We start from the raw sequence: 23,362 nt of genomic DNA on the forward strand, positions 1-23,362 counted from the left end.
GCCAATTGATTCCACTCCAGCTCTCAATACAATCCCATCAATTCTACACCAATTATTCTAACAACTACCTGCATGAGGGATGATTTACAGCAAATAATTACCCTACCAAGCAGGGCATCTTTAGCAACCCAAGCACCTTAGGAACTCAGGTCAGGACCAAACCTGGGTCACTGATGCTGTACACACAAAATGCTGGAACGCCGCAGGTCAAGTTGCATTTGTGGAAATGCTTAAACAGTCAACGCTTCAGGCAGAGACCCTACTTCAGGACTGGAAAGGAAGGGGGAAGGTGTCAGAATAAAAAGGGAGGAGGAAGTAAAGGAGGATAGCTAGCAGGTTATAGGTGAAACCAGGTGAGTAGAAAAGGTAATGGGGCAAGAGAGGAAGGAATCTGATAGAGTGATAGAGGAGAGTGGACCATAGGAGAAAGGGAAGAGGTTGGGGAGGGGGGAAGAGAACCCAGGGGCAGGTAAGAGTTAAGAGGCCAGAGTGGGGAACAGGAGAAGCTGAGGGTAGGGAATTCCCTCTAGCTGAGAAGGAGAAATCAATATTCATGCCATCGGGTTGGAAGCTACTCAGACAGAATACAAGGTGCTGTTCCTCCATCCTGACGGTAGCCTCATCGTGGCACAAGATGAGACCATGAATCAACGTGACAGGATGGGAATTGAAACTAAATTGGCCACCAGGAAGTTCTACTTTTGGCAGATGGAGTGGAGGTACTCGATGAAGGTTTCCCTCAATTTACGAAGGGTCTTACCAATGTAGAGGCCGCATCGGGAGCACAGGACACAACAGTCAATCCCAGCAGAACCGCAGGTGAAGTGTTGTTTCAACTGGAAGGACTGTTTGAGGCACTGAATAAAAGGTGAGGGAGGAGATGCATGGCAGGTGTAGCACTTTGGCTGCTTGTGGAGATGAGCGCCAGGAGAGAGATTAGTAGGGAGGGACGAGTGGACAAGGGAATCATAGAGGGAGTGATCCCTGCACAAAGTAAGGGGGGGGGGGGGGGGGGAGGGGGAGGGGAAAAAAAAAGAGGTAAAGATATGTTTGTTGGCAAGACTCCTTTGGAGATGGTGAAATTGTGGAGAACAAGAGGAGCTCCATCACTGATTGGGACATTCGGCAAATGGAAGAGACGCGGGTAATGCAGCATCAATGGTGATAGAAGAGAAACCCTGCTCTTTGTAGGATATCTCTGACGTCCTGGAAAGGAAAGCCATATCCCGGGAACAGATACAGCAGAGAAAAAAAATAGCATTTTACAGGAGATAGGGTGGGAAGAGTTATAATCAAGATAACCATGGGAATCAGGTGGTTTATAAAAGATATCAGCCAACAGTTTGTCTTCAGAGATGGAAACAGAGCAATCGAGAAGCGGAGGGAAGTGTCAGAAATGGACCAAGTGAATTTAAGAGCGGGTTAGAAGTTGGAGGCAAGGTTGGTGAAACTAACGAGCTCAGCATGGGTGCATGAAGCAGCACCAATGTAGTCATCAGAACACTACCGGGGAAGGCTTGGAACATGAACTGTTCTACGTAGCCACCAAAAAGCAAGCATAGCCGGGGCCCATGGCTACCCTTCAAATCTGGAGAAAGTGGGAGGAGCCGAAGGAAAAAGGTGAAGACCAGTTCTACCAGTCAGAGGAGGGTGGCAGTGGAGAGAAACTAGTTGATTCTTTTATTGAGAAGGAAGTGGGCAGCTTTAAGGCCTTCTCGATGGGAGATAAAGTGTATAGCAGGGGTTCCCAACCTTTTGTATGCCATGGACCTTGACCACTAACCGAGAGGTTTGTGGACTGCAGGTTGGGAACCTAGTATAGGCACTGGACATCCACGGTGAAAATGAGGTGGTCAGAACAAGGGAACTGAAAGTTAGTGAGGAGATGAGCAGTGGTGCAGCAGTATTACCTGCTGTACACCTGTTTCATTTCTACTTAACTAACTCAATTTTATTATGAAGCAGAAAACCCCTCCTTTAAACATCCTCCCCACCAACTGAGCCAGACATGCTCCTCTATTAAAAAAAATGTACCTCAACTTCCGTTACAGAAACCATTCATTCTACTACTTCCTTTTTCAAACTCATCCACATGGCCAACTTCACTGGAATGCTCCCCAAAGCTTCATTTCATCTCTCACCTTGATCCACATCTGGGAAGGTCACTTCCTGTTTACTCAGTTGAACGCTGACAAACTGGGGAGCAGGCGATTCCTGGGCCCAACGTGCTGTCTTCAGGTATTACTCTTTCAAATTAGCTGTCACTGTCACAACCCTGTCAACAATCCATCCTAAAACTCCCTGCATATCCTGAATGCTGAAACATGGTTGACACTGTAGAGAGATCCAATGTGGTTCTAGGCTCGATTTTTGCAGAGAACCCACCTGCTGGACCTGGAAGCTTGTGAGGATGGAGATTTAGCTGGCTGACTTCTGAAAGTCATTACAGCAAAAACTGGACTTGCTGTTTGTGTTCAAAATGTGTTCAAGATATTCTCTGCCTTAATAAAGAGAAGTTGCTATAATTTAATGTGTGTGGAAAATAACACACTGGCAACCAGAGGTGAGCAGTTTGCCACAGGAGTTGGTGCTGGGCCCACAACTGTTCACGATACATGTTAATGATCTGGAGGAGGGGACCGAGTGTCATGTATCTCAGCTTGCTGATAATACTAAATTGAATGGAAAAGCAAATTGTGCAGAAGATACGGAGAGTCTACAGAGATAGACAGGTTAAGTCAGTGAATAAAGGTCTGGTAGATGGAGTACAATGTTGGTAAATGTGGAAGAAAAAAACGAATTATTTAAATGGTAAAAATTGCAACATGCTGCTATTCAATAAAGCGAATAGAATGCTGGCCTTCATTGCTAGAGGGATTGAATTTAAGAGGAGGTTATGCTACAACTATGTGGGGTACTGGTGAGGCCACACCTGGAGAACTGCATGAATTTCTGATCTCCTTACTGGAGGAAGGATATAACTGCTTTGAGGTGGTGCACAGGAGGTTCACTGGGTTCATTTCAGAGATGAGGGGGGTTAGACTATGAGGAGAGATTGAGTCGCCTGGGACTGTACTTGCTGGAATTCAGAAGAATGAGAGGAGATCTTCTAGTAACATACTAAATTATGAAAGGGATAGATAAGATACAGGCAGGAAAGTTGTTTCCACTGGTGGATCAGACTAGAACTAGGGGACATAGCCTCAAGACTTAGGGGAGTAGATTTAGAATGGAAATAAGGAGGAACTGCTTTTCCCAGAGGGGTGAATCTGTGGCATTCTCTGCCCAATGAAGCAGTGGAGGCCGCCTCAGTAATTATACTTAAGACAAGATTGGGCAGATTTTTGCACAGTAGGGGAATTAAAGGTTATGGGGGAAAGGCAGGTAGGCGGAGATGAGTCCACGGCCAAATCAGCTATGATCTTATTGAATGGTAGAGCAGGCTCAACAGGCCAGATGTCTTACTCCTGTTCCCATTTCCTTATGTTCTTGTGCTGTTTCCCACTCCCCGGCCGAACTAATTTAAACCCTCCTGAGCAGCATGATTGAACCTAACCAGGGTATTGGTTAAGGTGCAACCTATTCTTCTGGTCACTCTTGCCCCAGAAGAGGTTCTTATGATCCAGGAATCTGCAACTCTGCCCTCTACATCAGTTTCTCAGCCACATGTTCATCTGTTCTATTCTTGCAACTACTACCTTTGAGACTGCTTTTCCAGCCTAAGTCCTTACATTCACTATTCTAGCCCTCTTCCTTTCTACCAATGTCATTGGTATCAATGTGCACCACGAACTCTTACTCCTCACCCTCCCTCTTCAAAATGTTCTACGCTACTCTGAGATATCCTCAGCCCTGGCACCTAGAAGGCAACAGACTATCCTAACGTCTTTTGCAGTCACAGTACTCCTGTGTGTTTCCTTAACTATTGAGTATCACATCCCTATTGTTCTGCCTGACCTTACTCTTCCCTACAGAGCCTTGGAGCCAGCCACAGTGTCACTGATCTGGCTGTTGTTGTACCCTGAAAGATCAGCACCCCATCCCAGAGAATCCTGCACTGTCTTCCCCATACTGCTGGTCCCTAACTATGTGCAGCCTGCACTTTTCGAAGTAATTTTATTATCAAAGTACGTATATGAGACTATATACTACACTAGACTAATTTTCTTACAAGCATTCACACTAGAACAAAAACACAACAGAATCAATGAAAATTACACACAAACTGACGAACAACCAATGTGCAAAAGAAGAAACTGCGCAAATTAAATTTTACAGTAAATAAATAATACTGAGAACATGAGTTGTAGAATCCTGAAGAGTGAATCCAAAGGCTGTGGAATCAGTTCAGAGCTGAGGTGAGTGAAGTTATCAATGTTGGTTCAAGAGCCTAATGGTTTTTGGGTAATAACTGCTCCTGAATGTAGTGGTGTGAAACCCAAGGCTCCTATACGCCCTTCCTAATGACACCAGCAAGAAGAGAGTATGACTTGGATGGTATGGTATTGTGACCACCTTAATAAAACTCTTGTCTATGATGCTCTCAGTGTCACAGAAGATCTTAAGTGTGGCCAGCTCCTTCACGTGGTTAGTCAGGAGCCTCACTCAGCTGGGTGGACTTCCTACAGGTGAAGTCACCAGGGACACCGGTAGTCTCCCTGATCTCCCACTCTTGCAGGAGTTGTGTAAAAAAAACAAACTTGCTCAGCACATCTCTTTTGATCTCAGACCCTCTCAACCCAAAGGCACGCCTTCCCATGCCTCAGGCCCCAAAGTATTTGATCGTACAGAAGCGACAGGATAAGGGAAGAATATTGTGAAACAACCAAAGTGCCGTAATCCAATTGAATACAGTTTAACAACTAGCACAAGGGGAAAGAGAGCAGAGTTGGCAAGAGAAAGCAAATCAATACATTGACCCAAAACTATCAATTGCTCTGCCATCCTATTTCTGTTGAATGTCACACACATACAAAGCAGTGGAACCCATAGTTTCAGACTGATTCAAAAGCAAGAATTAAAACAGCTGGACATGCAAGTTCCCAAATTAGTTACAGTTATCCCTACATGCAGGGAAACTCGGCAACAATTCAAAAGACGTACACTGACATTTTATTTGTGCCATTGTGAATGTTACTGGTGTGATTCAGTGGATAGAGCATGGTAGCATGGTGTTTAGCGGGACACTAATATAGGAGCAGCAATCAAAAGATTGGGATTCAATTTTCACCGCCGTCTGTAAGGAATTTGTATGTTCTTCCTGTGACTGCATGGGTTTTCTCCCACATTTCAAAAAGATGTATAGGTTAGTGCTAGTAAGTCGTGAGCATGCTATACTGGCACCAGCAGCATGGCTACACTTGGGGATGCGCCCAGCACCTCTCAAACAATAACGCACTTTTAACTCTGACTCCATCTTTTTCTCTCCAGTCCTGATGAACAGTCTCTACTCGAAATGTCGACTCTTTTCCATAGTTGCTGCCTGGCCTGCTGAGTTCCTCCAGCATTTTGCATGTTGCTTGGATTTCCAGCATCTGCAGATTTTCTTCTTTGTGAATGCACTTAATTATACATTTTTGATGTAAATGTGACAAAGTTATTTTTTTTAAAAAGGTAAAGAGCATGGATAAGTCATTTCAGTGCAATTATGAAGAAAGCACAGCAGCGCCTCTACTCCCTTAAGGGTTTGTAAAGATTTGGCATAACATTTAAAACTTTGACAAACTTCTATAAGTATGTGGTGGAGAGTATATTGACTGACTGCATTACAGCCTGCTAGAAAAACACCAATGCATTTGAACTGAAAATCCTACAAAAAGTAATAGATAAGGCCCAGTCCATCACCGGCAAAACCCTCCCCACCATTGAGCACATCTACATGGAACACTGTTGCAGAAAAGCAGCATCCATCATTAGAAAACCCCCCAACTAAGTCATGCTCTCTTGTCGCTGATGCCATCATGAAGGTGGTACAGGAGCCTCAGGACTCACCACCAGGTTCAGGAACAGTTACTACCTCTCAACCATCAGGCTCTTGAACCAAAAGGGGATACTAGTGCTACATTGCCATATCACTACATTGTTCCCACAACCTATGAATTCACTTTCAAGGACTCTTCATCTCATGTCCTGAATAATTTATTGCTTATTGATTTACTATTATTTCTATTTGTATTTGCACACTGGTTATCTGTCCTATTGGTACGTTCTTCCATTGGTGCTATTATAGTTATTAGATTTATTGACTATCTCTGCAAGAAAATGAACCACAGGATGACCAAGTACATGGATAATAAATTGGCTTCAAACTTTGAATTAGGATTGGAACTTGTAGTATCAAATTTGAAGGAGAAAATACTCCTTGCTTTAGAATTTTAGTGTTCATTACTCCAAATTCAGTTCAGATGCAAGAATAAACTTTGTTAGTAGTTCCCTTGATTACCACCGAGCAGTTTCTGCCCTATATGCATTGATGACAAACCAACCAGAATAAAAGAGCAAAAAAAAGGAAACTGGAGAGGCTGGAAACTTGGAGCAAAGTGTAAAGAATGCTCAACAGGTCAGGCAACATCGGTGAAGTGTCTGAATTTCAGAACTGCTGAAGGATCACTGACCAGAAATGTTAACTCTGTTTCTCTCTCAATGACTGCTACTCGTTCAGCTAAGCATTTCTAGCACTTTCTTTTTAAATAGCCTTTCAAAACTAATGAAATATCAATCTTTAACGTTTCAATTATTTCTACCCACATTTAATTGTGGGTTTCCTAAAGATATCTGTAAGCACAAGAGAAAATAGAGTCAACAGCCACATGTACACCTGCTCATTAATGCAAATATCTAGTCAGTCAAATTGTGTGGCTGCAACTCAATGCATAAAACCATGCAGACATGGTCAAGAGGTTCAGTTGTTCAGACTAAAAATCAGAATGAGGAAGAAATGTGATCTAAGTGACTTTGAATGTGGATTGATTGTTGGTGTCTCAGAAACTGTTGTGCATGAAAATCCCAGGAGATCCGCAGTTTCTGGAGTGTACAGAGAATGGTGACGAAGGCAAAAAAAAAATCCAGTGAGAGGCAGTTCTGTGGATAAAAATGCTTTATAAATGAGAAACATCACAGGAAAATTGCTAGACTGGTTCAAGCTGACAGGAAGCCAACAGCAACTCAAAAATAACTACGTTACAACAGTGGCTTGCAAAAGAGCATCTCTGAATGCACTACACATCGAACCTTCGAGTGTATGAACTACTGCAGCAGGAGACCACAAACATCCATTCAGTGGTCACTTTACTATTGATAGGTGGCATCTAATAAACTGTTTACTGAGCGCACACTTCCAGGTCACTCAGCTATATTGTATTGAGGCTAATCCTAGACCAGGTGGTGGGGCGGAGATACATTTCTACCAAAGTGCAAGGCACTCCTTCCCTCTGCTAGCTTGTAGGTCACCCTACAAGGTGTAGCACCTGCTTAGCACAACTTCCCACCTCTGATCAGGGTCATGTGAAGCCATGGAAGCTGGTGGTGGATGGTCGTAAGAGCAGTTGGTGCACATCACAAGTCCTGGTTATACGACCACTGATACCAAGAGTATTGATAATGGCTGGGGTCACCTGTCTTGTAAAGACACTGCCCAGAAAGAGACAACGGCAAACCACTTCCATAGAAAAATCATGGTCATGGAAAGACAATGATCACCTACATCATACGATACTGCAAATAACAAACAAATTAATCCAAGACCTTCAAGATCACTGTGACTTCTACAACAAATGAATTGTATTGATTTTTGCCTTTTTTATTATTCAGAAATCCAGCAGCCACAGCTCTCAAACAGTAAACTCCAAACAATTCTCTAAATAAAGTTTTCTGCTTTTTGGTGCTTTATTTATAGTTAGACAAACTGCACAGTAAGAGGACTTTCCTGCCCAATGAACCTGTGCCACACTATTACATCTGATGACCCATGTGTCTTTGGAATGATAGATAGATAGATACTTTATTCATCCCCATGGGGAAATTCAACTTTTTTCCAATGTCCCATACACTTGTTGTAGCAAAACTAATTACATACAATACTTAACTCAGTAAAAATATGATATGCATCTAAATCACTATCTCAAAAAGCATTAATAATAGCTTTTAAAAAGTTCTTAAGTCCTGGCGGTTGAATTGTAAAGCCTAATGGCATTGGGGAGTATTGACCTCTTCATCCTGTCTGAGGAGCATTGCATCGACAGTAACCTGTCGCTGAAACTGCTTCTCTGTCTCTGGATGGTGCTATGTAGAGGATGTTCAGAGTTTTCCATAATTGACCGTAGCCTACTTAGCGCCCTTCGCTCAGCTACCGATGTTAAACTCTCCAGTACTTTGCCCACAACAGAGCCCGCCTTCCTTACCAGCTTATTAAGACGTGAGGCGTCCCTCTTCTTAATGCTTCCTCCCCAACACGCCACCACAAAGAAGAGGGCGCTCTCCACAACTGACCTATAGAACATCTTCAGCATCTCACTACAGACATTGAATGACGCCAACCTTCTAAGGAAGTACAGTCGACTCTGTGCCTTCCTGCACAAGGCATCTGTGTTGGCAGTCCAGTCTAGCTTCTCGTCTAACTGTGGGAGGAAACCAGAGCACCCCAAGGAAACCCATGTGGTGACGTACAAACAGTACTGGGAAATGAATCTGGGCTGATGGCACTGTAATAGGGTTATGCTACCGTGCTGCCCCAATCTGTAGGGCCAACCTCTTAGCTGGAGATCAGGACCTTTCAGCTCTGAACTCTCCAGCTAGAAAGGAACAGACTCGCCGCACATGAACAAACACCAATTTCTTAAATTTCCAGTAATGCCCCCTCCCTCTTCATCATTCCCCACTCCCTTTATCTCCTTGCCTGCCCACCGCCTCCCTCTGGTGCTCCTCCTCCCTTTTCTTTCTTCCAGGGCTTTCTGTTCTCCAGAACTGTATGCCTTTCACCAGTCAACATCCCAACTCTTTACCATTCCCCATTACCAGTTTCACCAATCACCTTGTGTTTCTCCCTCCCCTCCCTCCACCTCCTAACTCTGACTCCTCATCTCTTTTCCTCCTGCGAAAGGGTCTCAGCCTGAAGTGTCGACCATCCTCTTTTCCATAGACGCTGCTCGGCTTGCCAAGTTCACCCAACATCACGCGTGTTGCTTTCTGCACACATCCCGTCACAGCATTCAAAATCCCCCAGGCTTCCATAAAATTGCTTACTGGTCACATTTCCTCAAGTTTAGAACAATGACACTAACATTCCTCACAGTTCAATCCCTCATACCAAACATCGAGTGAAATTATACTACATTGACTCCAGGAAAACATTTACTGCAAACTCAATTTGGCATGCCAACTCGATAGTTGCACAGCATCTTAACTGGTTGCATCACAGCCTGGCATGGAAGCACCAACGCCCAGGACTGGAAAAGACTACTGAAAGTGATAGATACAACCCAGTCCATCAATGCAAAACTCCCCAGCACTGAGTATATTTACACGGAATGCTGCCACAAGAAAGTAGCATTGATCAAAGATTCCCATCATCCAGTACATGCTTTCTTCTTGCTACTGTTTGTTAGGAGCTACAAAAGCCTGAAGTCCCACACACCAGATTCAGGAATACACATTACCCTTCAACCCTCAGGCTCCTCAGTGTGGACAACTTCACTGACCACAACTCTGAACTGATTCTACAACCTACAGAATCACTTGACTCTGACAACTCATGTTCTCAGTTTTAATTATTTTTCTTTTAACTTGCTCAATTTGGTTTCTTTTGCACATTGGCTTGCTAGTCTTTTGTGTGGTTTTTCCACAGACTCTATAGTACTTCGATCACTGCAATCAATTGCCTGTAACTACCCTTCCAGAGTTAAACTTTTGAACTGCCTGTATGACCTGGCATTTCTGCGGTGTGAGCTGAAATCTCAAAGGTGCAGGACAGTTGTAGCATAGCGTGTACAGTCTGAATTGAGACAGCAGGGGAATAAGCCAATGCTTGACCATTGTTGGAGTGCACTCGGAGGCAATTCGATGCAGTAGAACCCATGCCTGAGTCAGAGGAAAAAAATTTGAGGTTTGACTGATTTAAGCACCAGGCTGAATTGAAAAGTTCAGATACTGGCTAAATTGAGGCAACAGGCCCTAGGCCCAAGGGCATATCAAAGCAGCAGGGCCTGGGACCAAGAGCAAGAAAGGACCCGAGCTTTGGCCGATTTAAACGCTGGGCCAGATTGAGAAGGTCAGGGTGTCGGGGCCGGAGGCGAGAGATGGGCTGATTTTCAGCTCACTACTCCACAAGGTTTACTTGTCTCTGCGCTGAACTGAGGCTGTGGCCTGCAATTAATGGGCTCCTGAATCGGCTGCAGTGATAACTGACTTAGTGGTTGTGGACTCACTTTCGTAAACTTCAGTTCTGAATGTTATTTGCTTACTTTTATTGTTTGCATGATTTGCTTTTTTACCCCTGCTCATTGTGTGTTTGTTTAAAATGGGTTCTATTGTAAGGAGATGAATCTCAAGGATGTGTATAGTATACATACTTTAATAATAAACGTATTTTGAACATTTATCTCTTTTTTTCTGTAAAAGCTTGCAAGAAAATGATTCTCAAGGTAACATATGGTAATGTATACTATGCGCCTTACTAATAAATTTACTTACATCTTTTAATATTTCCCCATTAGGTCATTTGTCTTGTCATTCAGCAACTTCATAAAAATTTTTATAGTAAAATATACAGCATTTCAGCCTACCTTGGTCCTGCTGACATAACAGCGCAGCTTTGCTCCGTACAAAACTCTGTTATTGTTCCATATAACATGTTGATTTGGTTGAAGAAGTCCACAGCTGAAAAGAAATAACAATGTCATTTCTATAACTAACCCTCAGGTCACTAAACTAATACTTGAAATGTACTGTTAACAGCAGCCTCCAGCTTAAAACAACCACAGGAACTGCTCCCCATATTGTTATAAAACTTTACCTAAAGTAACAAGGATCTAAACACCAAAATTAAATCTCATGTTTGGCAAACTAACCATCTAATTCCAAGACATGTCAATTTTATACTTTCAAAATAATTCAGTATTTTATTTTGTGGGGGAATGAAAGTGAAAGATTAGCTTTATAAATTAAGATTAAGATAAAATTAACTTTATTTGTCACTTGTACATTGAAGCATACAGTGAAATCAACTGTTTGGATCATTGATGTGCTGGGGGAAGCCACAAGTGTTGCCATTCATCCAGCACCAACATAGAATGCCCACAACCTACCAACTCTGACCCGTATCTCTGTGCGATGTGGGAGAAAACCAGAGAATCTGGAGGAAAGAAACGCAATCACAGGGAGAATGTACGAACTCCTTACAGACGGTAGCAGGAATCAAACGCAAACCTTCCAATTGCTGGTGTTGAAAAGTGCTAACTACTACACTATTGTACCATCGGGCAGAGGAGCAAAGGGGAAGGGAACAAAGAAACATAGAACAACATAGAACAGTACAGCACACCACAGGCCCTTCGGCCCACAATGTCACGCCGACCCCCAAACCCTGCCTCCCATACAACCTCCACCCTAAATTCCTCCATATACCTGTCTAGTAGTCTCTTAAACTTCACTAGTGTATCTGCCTCCACCACTGACTCAGGCAGTGCATTCCATGCACCAACCACTCTCTGAGCGAAAAACCCTCCTCTAATATCCCCCTTGAACTTCCCTCCCTTACCTTAAAGCCATGTCCTCTTGTACCGAGCAGTGGTGCCCTGGGGAAGAGGCACTGGCTGTCAACTCTGTCTATTCCTCTTAATATCTTGTACACCTCTATCATGTCTCCTCTCATCCTCCTTCTCTCCAAAGAGCAAAGCCTTAATCTCTGATCATAATCCATACTCTCTAAACCAGGCAGCATCCCGGCAAATCTCCTCTACACCCCCACCAATCCCTCAAAAACGGAGGGGGGAAAAGAAAAACACTCATTTCTGTAACACTTTTGGTGCTTTCAGTGATACAAGCCCAAAAGGAATACAATTTGGAAGCCCAGTTTAAGATAGAACCATATTCCACTTTGTTTCAACAAGACATTTCAATACAAGTTGTACAAACACTCAGAGGGAAAAAAATCAAAGCCACCCAGAAAGCTAGGAGAGAAGGCCATGAATCAAGTAAATGGTGGTAAATGTGTTTAGTACAGATGGTCTGCATGGACAAGATGGGCAGAAGGGCTCTTCCAGGAAAACAAGTACAAGTGTCTTTAAAACACTGTATCCAGAATTTGCCCCAGAATTGATCAGGAATACTTGATCAATCATTGGGCACTCAGTCCACATTTCGGAAATATTATACTGTGCAGGCAGCACAGTATTCCAGAGCTATATCAGGCTTACAATCAAAGCATACCAGTCCTGGGTCTTTAAACCATTCTCTCAGCAAAGGTGAACTGGTTAAGCCCACGATGTTTCAAATAACCGTACACTTATATAAAAAAAAATATCCCGGAAAGAGCTGGGTTTTCAACTCGTAATTTGGGGCACACTCAAGAACAAGCCAAAAAAAATTAAAGTTCATAATGTAGAAAGAAATGAACAATACTTTGTTCACATTTCTTCAGACTGTATTTGCAATCTTAACTTATGGCACTGGAGGCCATTCTGCCCACTGGATCCATACCAGCTTCCAGCAGAACAATCCCATCAGTCCCACTCTCCTGTAGCCTTGCAATTGCCTCTAACATGACAATATCATTAAATATTATACAGGCAGCAGAGTATTCCAAAGCTTAGGGCCTTGGCAGCTGAGAAGATAATCTGCAATGGTACAGTTACATATACTACTGTACAAAAGAATTAGGCACACAAGCTAGGTAATGTTACTGTAGATGAGTTGGAGACAGAAAAAAAATACAAACTTGCCAAACTTACTATTGACAGCAATCCATTCATTAAGATCCTCGCCTTCTGGTAACATAACAGCCTGCCGAAGATTACCACTGCCCAGGGTTGCTTCAGCGTGCTTTAGCAACTCATACTGGTGAGAACCTTCTGGAATGTTCTTTTTCGGTTTGAAAGTTCTATTACTTCGATTCCCACTGAAATGAAATTGGAACAAGTTATTCCTGATGCAGGAGATGGATAGGAAAGTTGCCCAATGGGAAGCAGAAGGAAAGAAGGAAAGAGTGAAGGACTTGGAAACAGTGAAAAATGTGTTAAAATACTTGTTGCTAGAGGGCAATACACAGAAAATACTGCCGGAACTCACCAGGTTGGACAGCATCTATGGAGAGAAATAAAGAGTTGACGTTTCAGTCCCGATGAAGGATCTCTCCGCGAAAATTTGGCTCTTTATTCCTCTCCATAGATGTTGCCTGACCTGCTGAGTTCCTCTGGCATTCTGTGTGTGTTAGTCTGGATTCCCAGCATCGGCAGAATCTTACGTTAGAGAAGAAGTTCCCAACCTGGGATCCCTGGGTTAACGGTGTGGTCCACAGCATTTAAAACAAAGTTTGGGAACCCCTGTTCTAGAGGGTGGTGTAATTGCAACCACTTTCAGGAGGAAGCCAGCCACTCCAGAAATTTGATGCAGTATTTCCATTCACAAGATAGCCATCAACAAGGCCTTCTCAGAATCAGTCACCTGTGCATTACAATACTGGAACATTAGGCCACATTGCTCCTAGTAGCTACAATCACTAGGCATATTCATAGCTCTGATACTTCCGCAGTTTACTTTATTTGATAGGAGACTGCCCCTGACCAAGCACCAATCCAGCATCCTCAAATTCAGATCAAATTCAAGTTCAAATTCAACCATACACAAACACAGCTGAACGAAACAGTGTTCCTCTCGGGTCATGGTGCAAAACATACACAGCACATTCAAAATAGAGAGCAAAAAAAACCAGACATATCTGCTTGAAGCCTATTCCTTCAATTTAACTGAACTTCATCATCCTCTTTGAACTCCACCGTGTTGAATATACCCCCAGTCCCATAAACTCACAATAACCTCCACCTCAATCTCTGACCCCTAGGGAAAAAGATCTCATTTCGCACTTTGAAAAAGGGTTCATTGAAAGCAGCCTTCAAAGTTTAAAGTAAATTTATTATCAAAGTACGCGCATCACCATTGTACTATCCCAAGATTCATTTTCTTGCAGGCATTCATGGTAGACCAAAGAAATACAATAGAATCAATAATAAACTACACACAGACAAACAACCAATGTGCAAAAGTGACAAATTGTGCTAATACAAACAAAATAATAATAGTAAGTTGTGGAGTCCACAGGTTATGGTATCAGTCCAGAGGTTGAGGTGAGGTTATCCATGATGGTTCAGCAGCCTGATGTTTGAAGGGTAATAACTGTTCCTGAACCTGTTGGTGTGGGACCCAAGGTCATGTACCTTCTATCTGATGGTAGTAGTGAGAAGACAGTATGGCCTGTATAGTGGGGGACTTTGATGATGGCGGCTGCTTTTTTGTGGCAGTGCTCCTTGTAGATGTGCGTTATTGGAGGAGGGGGCTTTATCAGTGATGGAATGGGCTATCAACTACTTTGTCAGCTTTTCTGTTCAAGGGCATTGGTATTTCCAGACCAGTCCATGATGCAACCAGTCAGGATATTCTCCACTGCATCTATTGAAGTTTGCTAATGTTTTGGAGGCCATGCAAATCTGCACAAATTTCCAACAAAGCAAAAGCACTGCATTGACTTCTTTGTAATGGCACTCACGTGCTAGCATTGTACGTTTGCTCTCACGCAGTGAAAAGAGGTGGTAGAATTTGAAAACATCTGGTTCCACTACAATCAAGTTTATTGTCATTGAATTATATACATGTATACATACCGTCAAATGACATTTCTCGGAACCAGGGTGAAAAGCACAATAGTACACATAAAACACAATAACCGAGGAAAGCAAGGATAAAGGTGAGTTTCACATAAGTAAACAAAATAAAGAGCATAAATTTAATATTGTAAGGTTTAGATGACTTGAGGGAATAAAGTGTTTTCCATCCTGATCATTCTTGCTTTTATGCAGATTCTCCTGAAGATGCTGAATGGAAGGGAGGCACCTTGATAATACTAAGGGTCCTGCATAAGTAGCACTCCTGATAAATATCCCCGATGGAAGGTAAGGAGACCACTATGATCCTCACAGTCCTTTGTAGGGACTTCTGGTCCGATGCCCTGCTGCGCCCATACCAGATGGAGATGCAACTTGTCAGGACACTCTCAAAGGAGCTCCTATAAAATTCTGTTCAAATATAAACAAAGGCAAATATGAAGGAAGAGAAGAGCCTTGGCCCTAGTTGAGTGGCAAGCTACATTGGAAAGTGTGATGGTGGACAGGCAGTTAAGAAACAATGCAAAAATTGTTTATGTATATATACGAAGACAAAAAAAAACACAAATGGGAGAAACAATTCATCAATGACTAAATAAAGAAATTCAAAGTATTAAAACCAGTTAAAGTCTGTCCCGAGCCTTATAGGCTCACCAGGATGGTGCTTATGCCGGTTTCCATGGCGTGAAGCGACTGAGAGTACGAGACTTCCCCCCACCCCCCGATAGGACGCCACTGTATTAGCATTTTGCTGGTACCCATTTTCAGCCGGGTGGACTGGAGCAATGTGTGGTTAAGTGCCTTGCTGAAGGACACAACACTCTGCCTCAGCTAGGGCTCGAACTCACAACCTTCAGATTGCTAGTCCAATGCCTTAACCACTTGGCCACATGCCACACTTTAAAACCAGTGTTTTAAATTGCAAAAATTGCTAAAAAAAAACACAACACGGTTGATGAATGGGAATATTTTAGAATCGAGAAAAGAACAAAAAAATTGATAAAAGACAAAATAGTGGCAAAAAGTATAAAAGCAGACTGAAAACTTTACACAAAAAGCAAGAGATTAGCGAGATCAAATGAAGACCACTTCAAGGAAGTAAAATTTTATGTCAGTCCTCAGAGGTCTTCGATTAAGGGTCTGGCAAGTATGAGAAACTGGTGGAATTAAGAAATGACCCAAACTGTAATCCCTAGAAATTCTAACTCTAGCCAAAGGTCCCTATAGTTTACATCCCAAAGTTTTGAAAGGAATGGCTTTTGACTTAGTCAATGTTCTGGTTATTATCTTCCAAAGTTCTGTAGATTTCATAATATGTTCCTTAGAAATGGAAGGTGATAATTATAACCCCACTATTTAAGAAAAAGAGATACAGGCACACACAGAGGCAATAAAAGGTTTAGGGGGCATTTAAGGCTGAAGGGAGACCTGATAAGAGATTTACAAGATTATGAGAGGCAATGAGAGAGTAGGAAGGGAGTATCTTTTTTCCCCCAGGGTAGAAATGTCTAATACCAAAGGGCATGCATTGAAGGTGAGAGGCTCAAAGGGAACATGAGAGGCAAGTGTGTTTCTTTTACACTGACTGGTGGCTACCTGGAATGTACTGCCTGCTATGGTGGTAGAAGCAAATACATTAGAGGCTTAAAAGAGACATTTAGATAGGAATAGGAATGAGGAAGATGGAGGGATATGGGGATTCATTTTTGGATTTACTTTTTAGCTAATTTGGCACAACATTGTGGGCTGAAAGGTCTGTTCCTGTGCTGTATTGTTCTAGGCTCTAAACTAGTCAAAGTAGGCAAAAAGTTGGAATCCACAACAAAGGGTGTAATAACATAACACCTATTACAGTTTTGATCACCCGGTTAGAGGAAAGATGAAAAACGCTGCCATGAATATTTACAAAAATGTTGGCAGGACTCAAGGCAATGGGTTATCGGGAGATGGGCAGGCTAGGACTTTATTCCTTGGAGTGCAGTAGGAGACCAAGGGTGACCTTATAGGGGTTTATAAAATTGTGAGGGGGCAGAGATAGAGTGAATGCAAACGGATTTTCTCCCCAGGGACAGGGAAACAAGTACAGAACAGGAAAGGCCTGTTTCCATGATGTATTGTTCTCTGACTATGTGCATTCAGAGTCACACTGCCTTTTATTGAGGGAAAGGGAACCAAAAGTTCAATAGGTTTAAAGTGGTGGGGGGGGGGGGGGGGGGGGGGAGGGGGAGAGAAGATTTAAAATGGACCAGAGTTGCAACTCCTTCACACAGAGGACTGTGTGATATGGAACAAACTGCCAGAGGAAGTGGTTGAAGCATGCACAGTAATAACATATCAAAGAGATTTAGATCATTAGATGGATAAAAGAATATGGGCCACACAGGATTAGCTCAGGTGGACTCCGTGTTTGCCATCAATGAGTTTGTCTGTATTATACTATAACATTTTATCCCAGAGCAGAAATTGCTAATACGGGGGGGGGGGGGAGAGAGATAATTTTAAGGTGATTAGCGGAACGTATGTGAGGGTGGGATGTCATTGGTAGGTTTTTCTTTCTTTATTTTTGTGGAACTTGCTGCTGGGGTGGTGGTAGAGGCAGATGCATCAGGTAGATTTAAGAGATTCTTGGATAGGCACATGGATGAAAGAAAAATGGAGGGCAATGTAGAAGGGAAAGATTAAACCTACTCTAAGAGCAATTAGAAGATCAGCAAAACATCATGAGTCAAAGGCTTGTACAAGACCATTAGACATAGGAGCAGAATTAGGCCATTTGGCCCAGCAAGTCTGCTATGCCATTTCATCATGACTGACCCACCACCCTCTCAACCCCATTCTCCCTCCTTTTCTCCCAGTAACCTTTCAAGTCCTGACTAATCAAGAAGCTATTCGCCTCCACCTTCACCACCAACTTTCTGCAAAGTAACCTTTAGGGAACCCTGCATGAGTGCTCTCAAGTCTTTTTTCACCTCAGATTGATGAATTCTCTCTCTGGTTAGAAAACAGTCTGCTTTTATTCCTTCTATCAAAGTGCATGACCATACACTTCCCAACAGTGCCACTTCTCTTACTCATTCTCCTTCTTCAGCTTATCTGCCCCTCCATTCATCTTTGTATCAAAACTAACTGTGCTGTACTGTCCGGTTTTCTATAATCTATAACATCTCAGTAAGATTAGTTGCAATGAGCAAAGTCAAAATGAAATTTGCATTTGACTAATCAAATGGACCTATGAGGATATGACTGGTGGAATAGATAAGGGGAAAACCAGTGGATGTGTTGTATTTAGATTTTCAGAAATTTTTGATGAAGTCCCAGAGAGGAAGCTAGTCAAGAAGTTTAAAGCGCATGAAATGGGGGATAACAGAGCCATTAACTGAAAATGCTTATCAGACAGAAAGCAAAGAACGGGAATGAATGCAACTTGCTCAGGTAGGAAGGGTGGAATATTTCAATGATCAGTGCTTGGGCTCAAGCTATTCACCATCCATAATCTAGCTGAAGTGTACAAATTACACAGGCTTTTCAAGTTTGTTAATGGGGAAAAGCTGGGTGATTGCATAAGGATATGTCAGGTGGAATACACGGTGGAAAAACACAAGTCATTGACCTTAGTGCACACAACAGAATAGAAAAGTTTTGAACACCAAGTAATTGGGACAACATTCAAAGAGACTATATATGCCCTTGCACGTAACTTAAGGCCAAGATGGAGGTAGGGCAAGTGACTGGCAAGGTGAAAGATATGTTGCCATCAAGAGAAGATTTGAATACAGGAGTAAGAAAGACATTGAAAGTGTACAGGGCCTCGGTGGGACAGCGCCCAGGTAAACTTGCGGAATGTAGGTTCCAGGGTTTGTTGGATGAGATGTGATCAAGTATACTGGGATGAGGTCCTTTAAAATTCAGTAGAATGAGAAGAGACCTTATCAAAACAAAATTCTTATAATGCTTGACAGACTGGGGGCAGAGATGTTTCCTTTGCAGAAGAGTCCAGGACTAGGGGAAACAATTTCATAAGAAGGAAGTCATTTAGGACTGAGATGAAAAGAAATTTCTTCACTTGGTAGGTATGAATCTTAGAATTCTCTACCTCATGGGCTACGGATGCTGTTGGTGTTCATTGGAATTTGAGATTGGAAGATGTGTTTATACCGAGGGGACCAAGCAAACCAGGGAAATGCAGGAAAATAGTACTGAGGTTTAAGATCTGCTATGAATGGCAGAGGAGGCTCAAAAGGCAAATTGGCCTGCTCAGATTTTTTAAATTAAAAATCTCTATTGACTTTAAGGCTTTTTTTTTACTGAGGCTGGGTGAGACTAGCACTAGAGATTATGGGTTAAGGCGAAATGTTTAAGGGAAACATGAGGAGCTTCAACTAGAGTGTGGAACGAGCTGCCAGAAGTGGTGGTGGATACCGGTTTGATGCAACGTTTAAGAGAAGTTTGGATAAGTACATGGATGGGAGGGGTATGGAGGCTTTGATCTAGGTACACGTTGATACAACGAGGCAGAATAATAGTTCAGCACTGATTACGTGGGCCAAAGGTCTGGTTTTATGCTGTAGTGCTCTATGATTCCCAGTCTTATGTGGTCCCTCGAACACATAATAAGAACAGAGGAACATTAGATCTTGTCTAATCTATGCTGGCATCAACACCTTCTGGAAATTTCTCTATACCATTCCATCTCCTGATTATTAAGTACTTATCTACCTCCATTTTAAATGCTTCCTGGAGGAGGTGCAAATAAGATTCAGCAGGCTAATCTCTAAGATCCTCACCACCCCCAACCCTTCAAGAAGGCAGGTGTACAATCTGTGATCAGTGCTTATGGATGCACTGTGACAGACACCAGCTACAGCACGCTTACAATCAAAGCAAAACAGTCCTGGGTCTTAAGGGCACCTCTATCAGCATATGTGATCTCCTAAGCCTTTGAGCTTTCAATTAAAAGTTTGTTTTTACCCTGAAAAGATTTGGCTTTACAACTCGTTATTTTAGATCACTCAAAAGTATAATGAAAAATTATTAAAGTTAATAAATTAGTATAAAAAAGAAACCACCATTGAGCTTAACCACAAGGAGTTCTGCCACAAGAAAACAGCCCCCATCATCAAGAAACCACCATCCAGGGTCTTCTCGCCGCTGTCATCGGGAATAAAGTACAGCAGGAGCCCCAACTTGGAGTCCACAGACCACATTCTTAATGGCATTGGTCCATTGCATAAAAAGGCTAGGAACGCCTGAGGTACAGGAACTTTAGGTCCCACACCACCAGGTTCAAGTACAGTTATTACACTTCACCCATCAGGCTCCTGAACCTGATGGGTGATAACTTCACTCACCACAACCCATGGACTCACTTTCAAGGACCATACAACACTTGTTCCCAGTTTTTTTTTTGAGTACTTGCACATTGTTTCATTCTGCATATTGGTTGTTTGTCAGATGTGTATAGTTTTTCATTAATTCTATTGTATTTTTGTTCTACTGTTAATGCCTGCAAAAAAATGAATATCAAGGTAGCATATAGTGATATATATGCACTTTGATAATAAATTTACTTTGAGTTTGAGGTTCTTGAACAATACGTCTTTCATAATTCTTCACAGTGCATGTACAATATTGACTTATGTCACTGTGGGAGGCCGTTCTGCCCACTGGATCCATATCAGCTTCTAGCAATGCAATCGCATTAGTTCCATTCCCAGCTCCCTGTTGCCTTACAATTAATCCCCTCTCCCATGACCATCAACTCTGTTTTGTCACTTGCTCACACTAGGGGCAATTTACAGTAGTCATTTAACCTGTGTCTGTGGGACAAGGATAGAAACCACAGCCCCGGTAGTGGTGGGATAACACACAATCACAGACAGTACATAGTCAGCAGCACTACCTGCCACACCACCCTAGCTTTAATTGCTACCCAAAGTATCAGAAACTGAAGACATCCAGTACTTCTGCCGTGAGCCAGAAATTGCACTGGGATTTATTAAGTTGAACACCACTTCAGAAAAGGGCTTTGATAATAGTGTCTTTTTTTACCCTCACTGGTTCAGTTCACGTGGCTTGGTGAGCTCCGAGTCTTGGCCTTCAGCAGGACAAACCTTAACACTATGCAAACTTGTTAGAAAAAGAATGAAGATTTGTTTAAGAAATGTGCCAGAAAATTCATGATGATACAAGGCTACAAACCATACTTAATGATGGTGGCATCCTGTAATAAGCAGTACTGCTACAACTGTGCGTAGATTGCGCTACGAAAGCTATTTTAAAACTTGATTAAAAATAATAGCATTTCCAAAAAGCAGAAGGAGTGAAAAAAAACTTTCAATAGATGCAGTTCGACAACCCTTATACGACTTGCTGATATAGGCAGCAACATACCACTCTGCAAATCCACTAAAGCACAATTTTAAAGGTGATTGGAGGAAATTATGGGGTGGGGGGGGGGGGGAATAAGGTGTCAGAGAGCAACTTTCTTCATGTCAGATGCACCTTTTCTTTAAAAAAAAAGTGATGGGTGTGTGGAACATGCTGCCAGGGGTGGTGGCAGAGGCGGAAACTCTGAAGCACATGAATGATAAATAAAACGGAGAGTTATGTATTCTAATGCAACTTGAGACCCCATCTGTTGACAGCTTGATCATCCATTTCACAGAACACAAAATAATTACCGTAGATTCCGGATTTTAAGCCGCTACTTTTTTCCCACATTTTGAACAGCTTTGAACTTTGCGGCCAATAATCCGGAGCGGCTAATGCAAAGTTTTTTTCATGCCGCCTCGTAAACATTTTGCCTCGTAACAGTAGACCAATAAAATTGATGAGTAGTTCACAGAGGTCCAATGAAATTGTACGATAAATCAAGCGCACTTTCACAATTAAATTATTGTAAATCAGTCATTTGTACTCACCCTCATCAACATGGAAAACACTCGAAGCATTGTGCTACCTACCCTCTTAGTTTTAACTATATTTGTTTTCTGTACTACATCGCGGGATGCTATGACGACACACCCGGTTTCGCGGCGTCTTGTGGGAAAATGCCGTTTGCGATGAAACGGGACGGAGGGGGTCGAGCGGCGGAGCGGCTTTGGATCTGAGCGAAATCTGCTTTTAAATGCCGTTTGCGATGAAACGGAAAGGAGGGGGGAGCGGATTCCGCGAGCGGCTTTGGATCCGAGCGAACTCTGCTTTTAAATGCCGTTTGCGATGAAACGGAAAGGAGGGGGGAGCGGATTCCGCGAGCGGCTTTGGATCCGAGCGAAATCTGCTTTTAAGTTAAAGGTATCAATAACTTTTCCTGGTAGGCTGCAGTATATATATTTTTTACCAGTCGTTAGGAGATATTGGAATGTTGTTCAGTAAAGAAGTATACGCAACGTATATTTAAAAGTAGCCGCGTACGGGCACGGTTCGAAAAAAAGCATTTGCAATATGTATTTGTTTTTGTTACCATATGGATTTAATTAAAAGTTAAAAAAATCCTCACGTGTAATATCTTTCTGTGTAAATATCTCATATTACAACGTGGGACACCTGCGGCCTAAAATCCGGTGCGGCCTTTACATTTAAAAAAATGATTTTATTTCTAAAATTAGTGCCAGCGGCTAAAAATCAGGTGCGCTCTGTAGTCCGGAATCTACGGTAGTCACATGGACATAACTGGGCAGTGCAGGATGTAAGAGCCTGTTAACATGTTGAATCTCTAAATAAATAATCTTAGATTTTTCTGTTTATGTAGGAGGGAAGGGTTAGATTGATCTTAGATTAAAAGGTCAGCACAACCTCTATTTATTTATTTAGAGATATAGCATGGTAACAAGCCCTTCCGTCCTGCACCACCCAATCACACCCATGTGACCAATTGTTCTATGTTTTATAACGTGGATGACGTAAACTTTACAACTGTCTTCAGTTGGCCCCTCAAATTACATTAAACTATGTTGCTTAAAGGCCTGGAAGAAGCAGGAACTGCAGAACAACTCTTGCAAATCAACTGTAATGAAGAAACAACCAAGGACTACAGGAGGATACACAGCAAGTTTGTTTGCAGAGAAAGAAGCTTGCAACCGCGATGCCATCATCATTTTCCTATTATAGCCCTTCCTTTGCTAAATGTGCAAGATTAAAAATAATGCAAAAGGCAACTAAGTAATGAATTTTCTAATGGCAATTAGAGCAAGGTAATTGGTGCAAGTAAAAAGAGATAAAAGTAGAGAATTCAGTGCTAGAGATGCTGAGAACTTGGAATTAAAAGCCAGGAATTCATAGATCAGTTGATACACTTTCAACAGAATTGGGGAGAGTTAGAGATTTAACTGGATTCAAGCAGATACGAGAGGTGATTGATAAGTTTGTGGCCTACAGTAGAAAGAGTCAAACTCAGAAAACCTAGCACATTTATTTTTCAACATAGTCCACTTCTACAGTTACACACTTAGTCCAGTGGTCGTGGAGCATACGGATCTTGGACTTAGTGTCCA

At 42.3% G+C, this 23,362-nt stretch overlaps 1 protein-coding gene across 1 annotated transcript in view; it reads right to left on the reverse strand.

Annotated features, from left to right (window-relative positions):
• LOC140735200 (MOB kinase activator 1A) overlaps positions 1 to 23,362 on the reverse strand; it is a 50,332-nt gene that overhangs the window by 20,668 nt on the left and 6,302 nt on the right. The window contains exons 2-3 of the mRNA XM_073059985.1: positions 12,945 to 13,111; positions 10,779 to 10,872 (exon numbers count right to left, since the gene is read on the reverse strand). Of these exons, the coding sequence (XP_072916086.1) occupies positions 10,779 to 10,872; positions 12,945 to 13,111 (261 nt within the window). The remainder of the gene's footprint in view (positions 1 to 10,778; positions 10,873 to 12,944; positions 13,112 to 23,362) is intronic.

The sequence above is a fragment of the Hemitrygon akajei genome, chromosome 1 (assembly GCF_048418815.1).
Source record: "Hemitrygon akajei chromosome 1, sHemAka1.3, whole genome shotgun sequence".
Lineage (NCBI taxonomy): Eukaryota > Metazoa > Chordata > Chondrichthyes > Myliobatiformes > Dasyatidae > Hemitrygon > Hemitrygon akajei.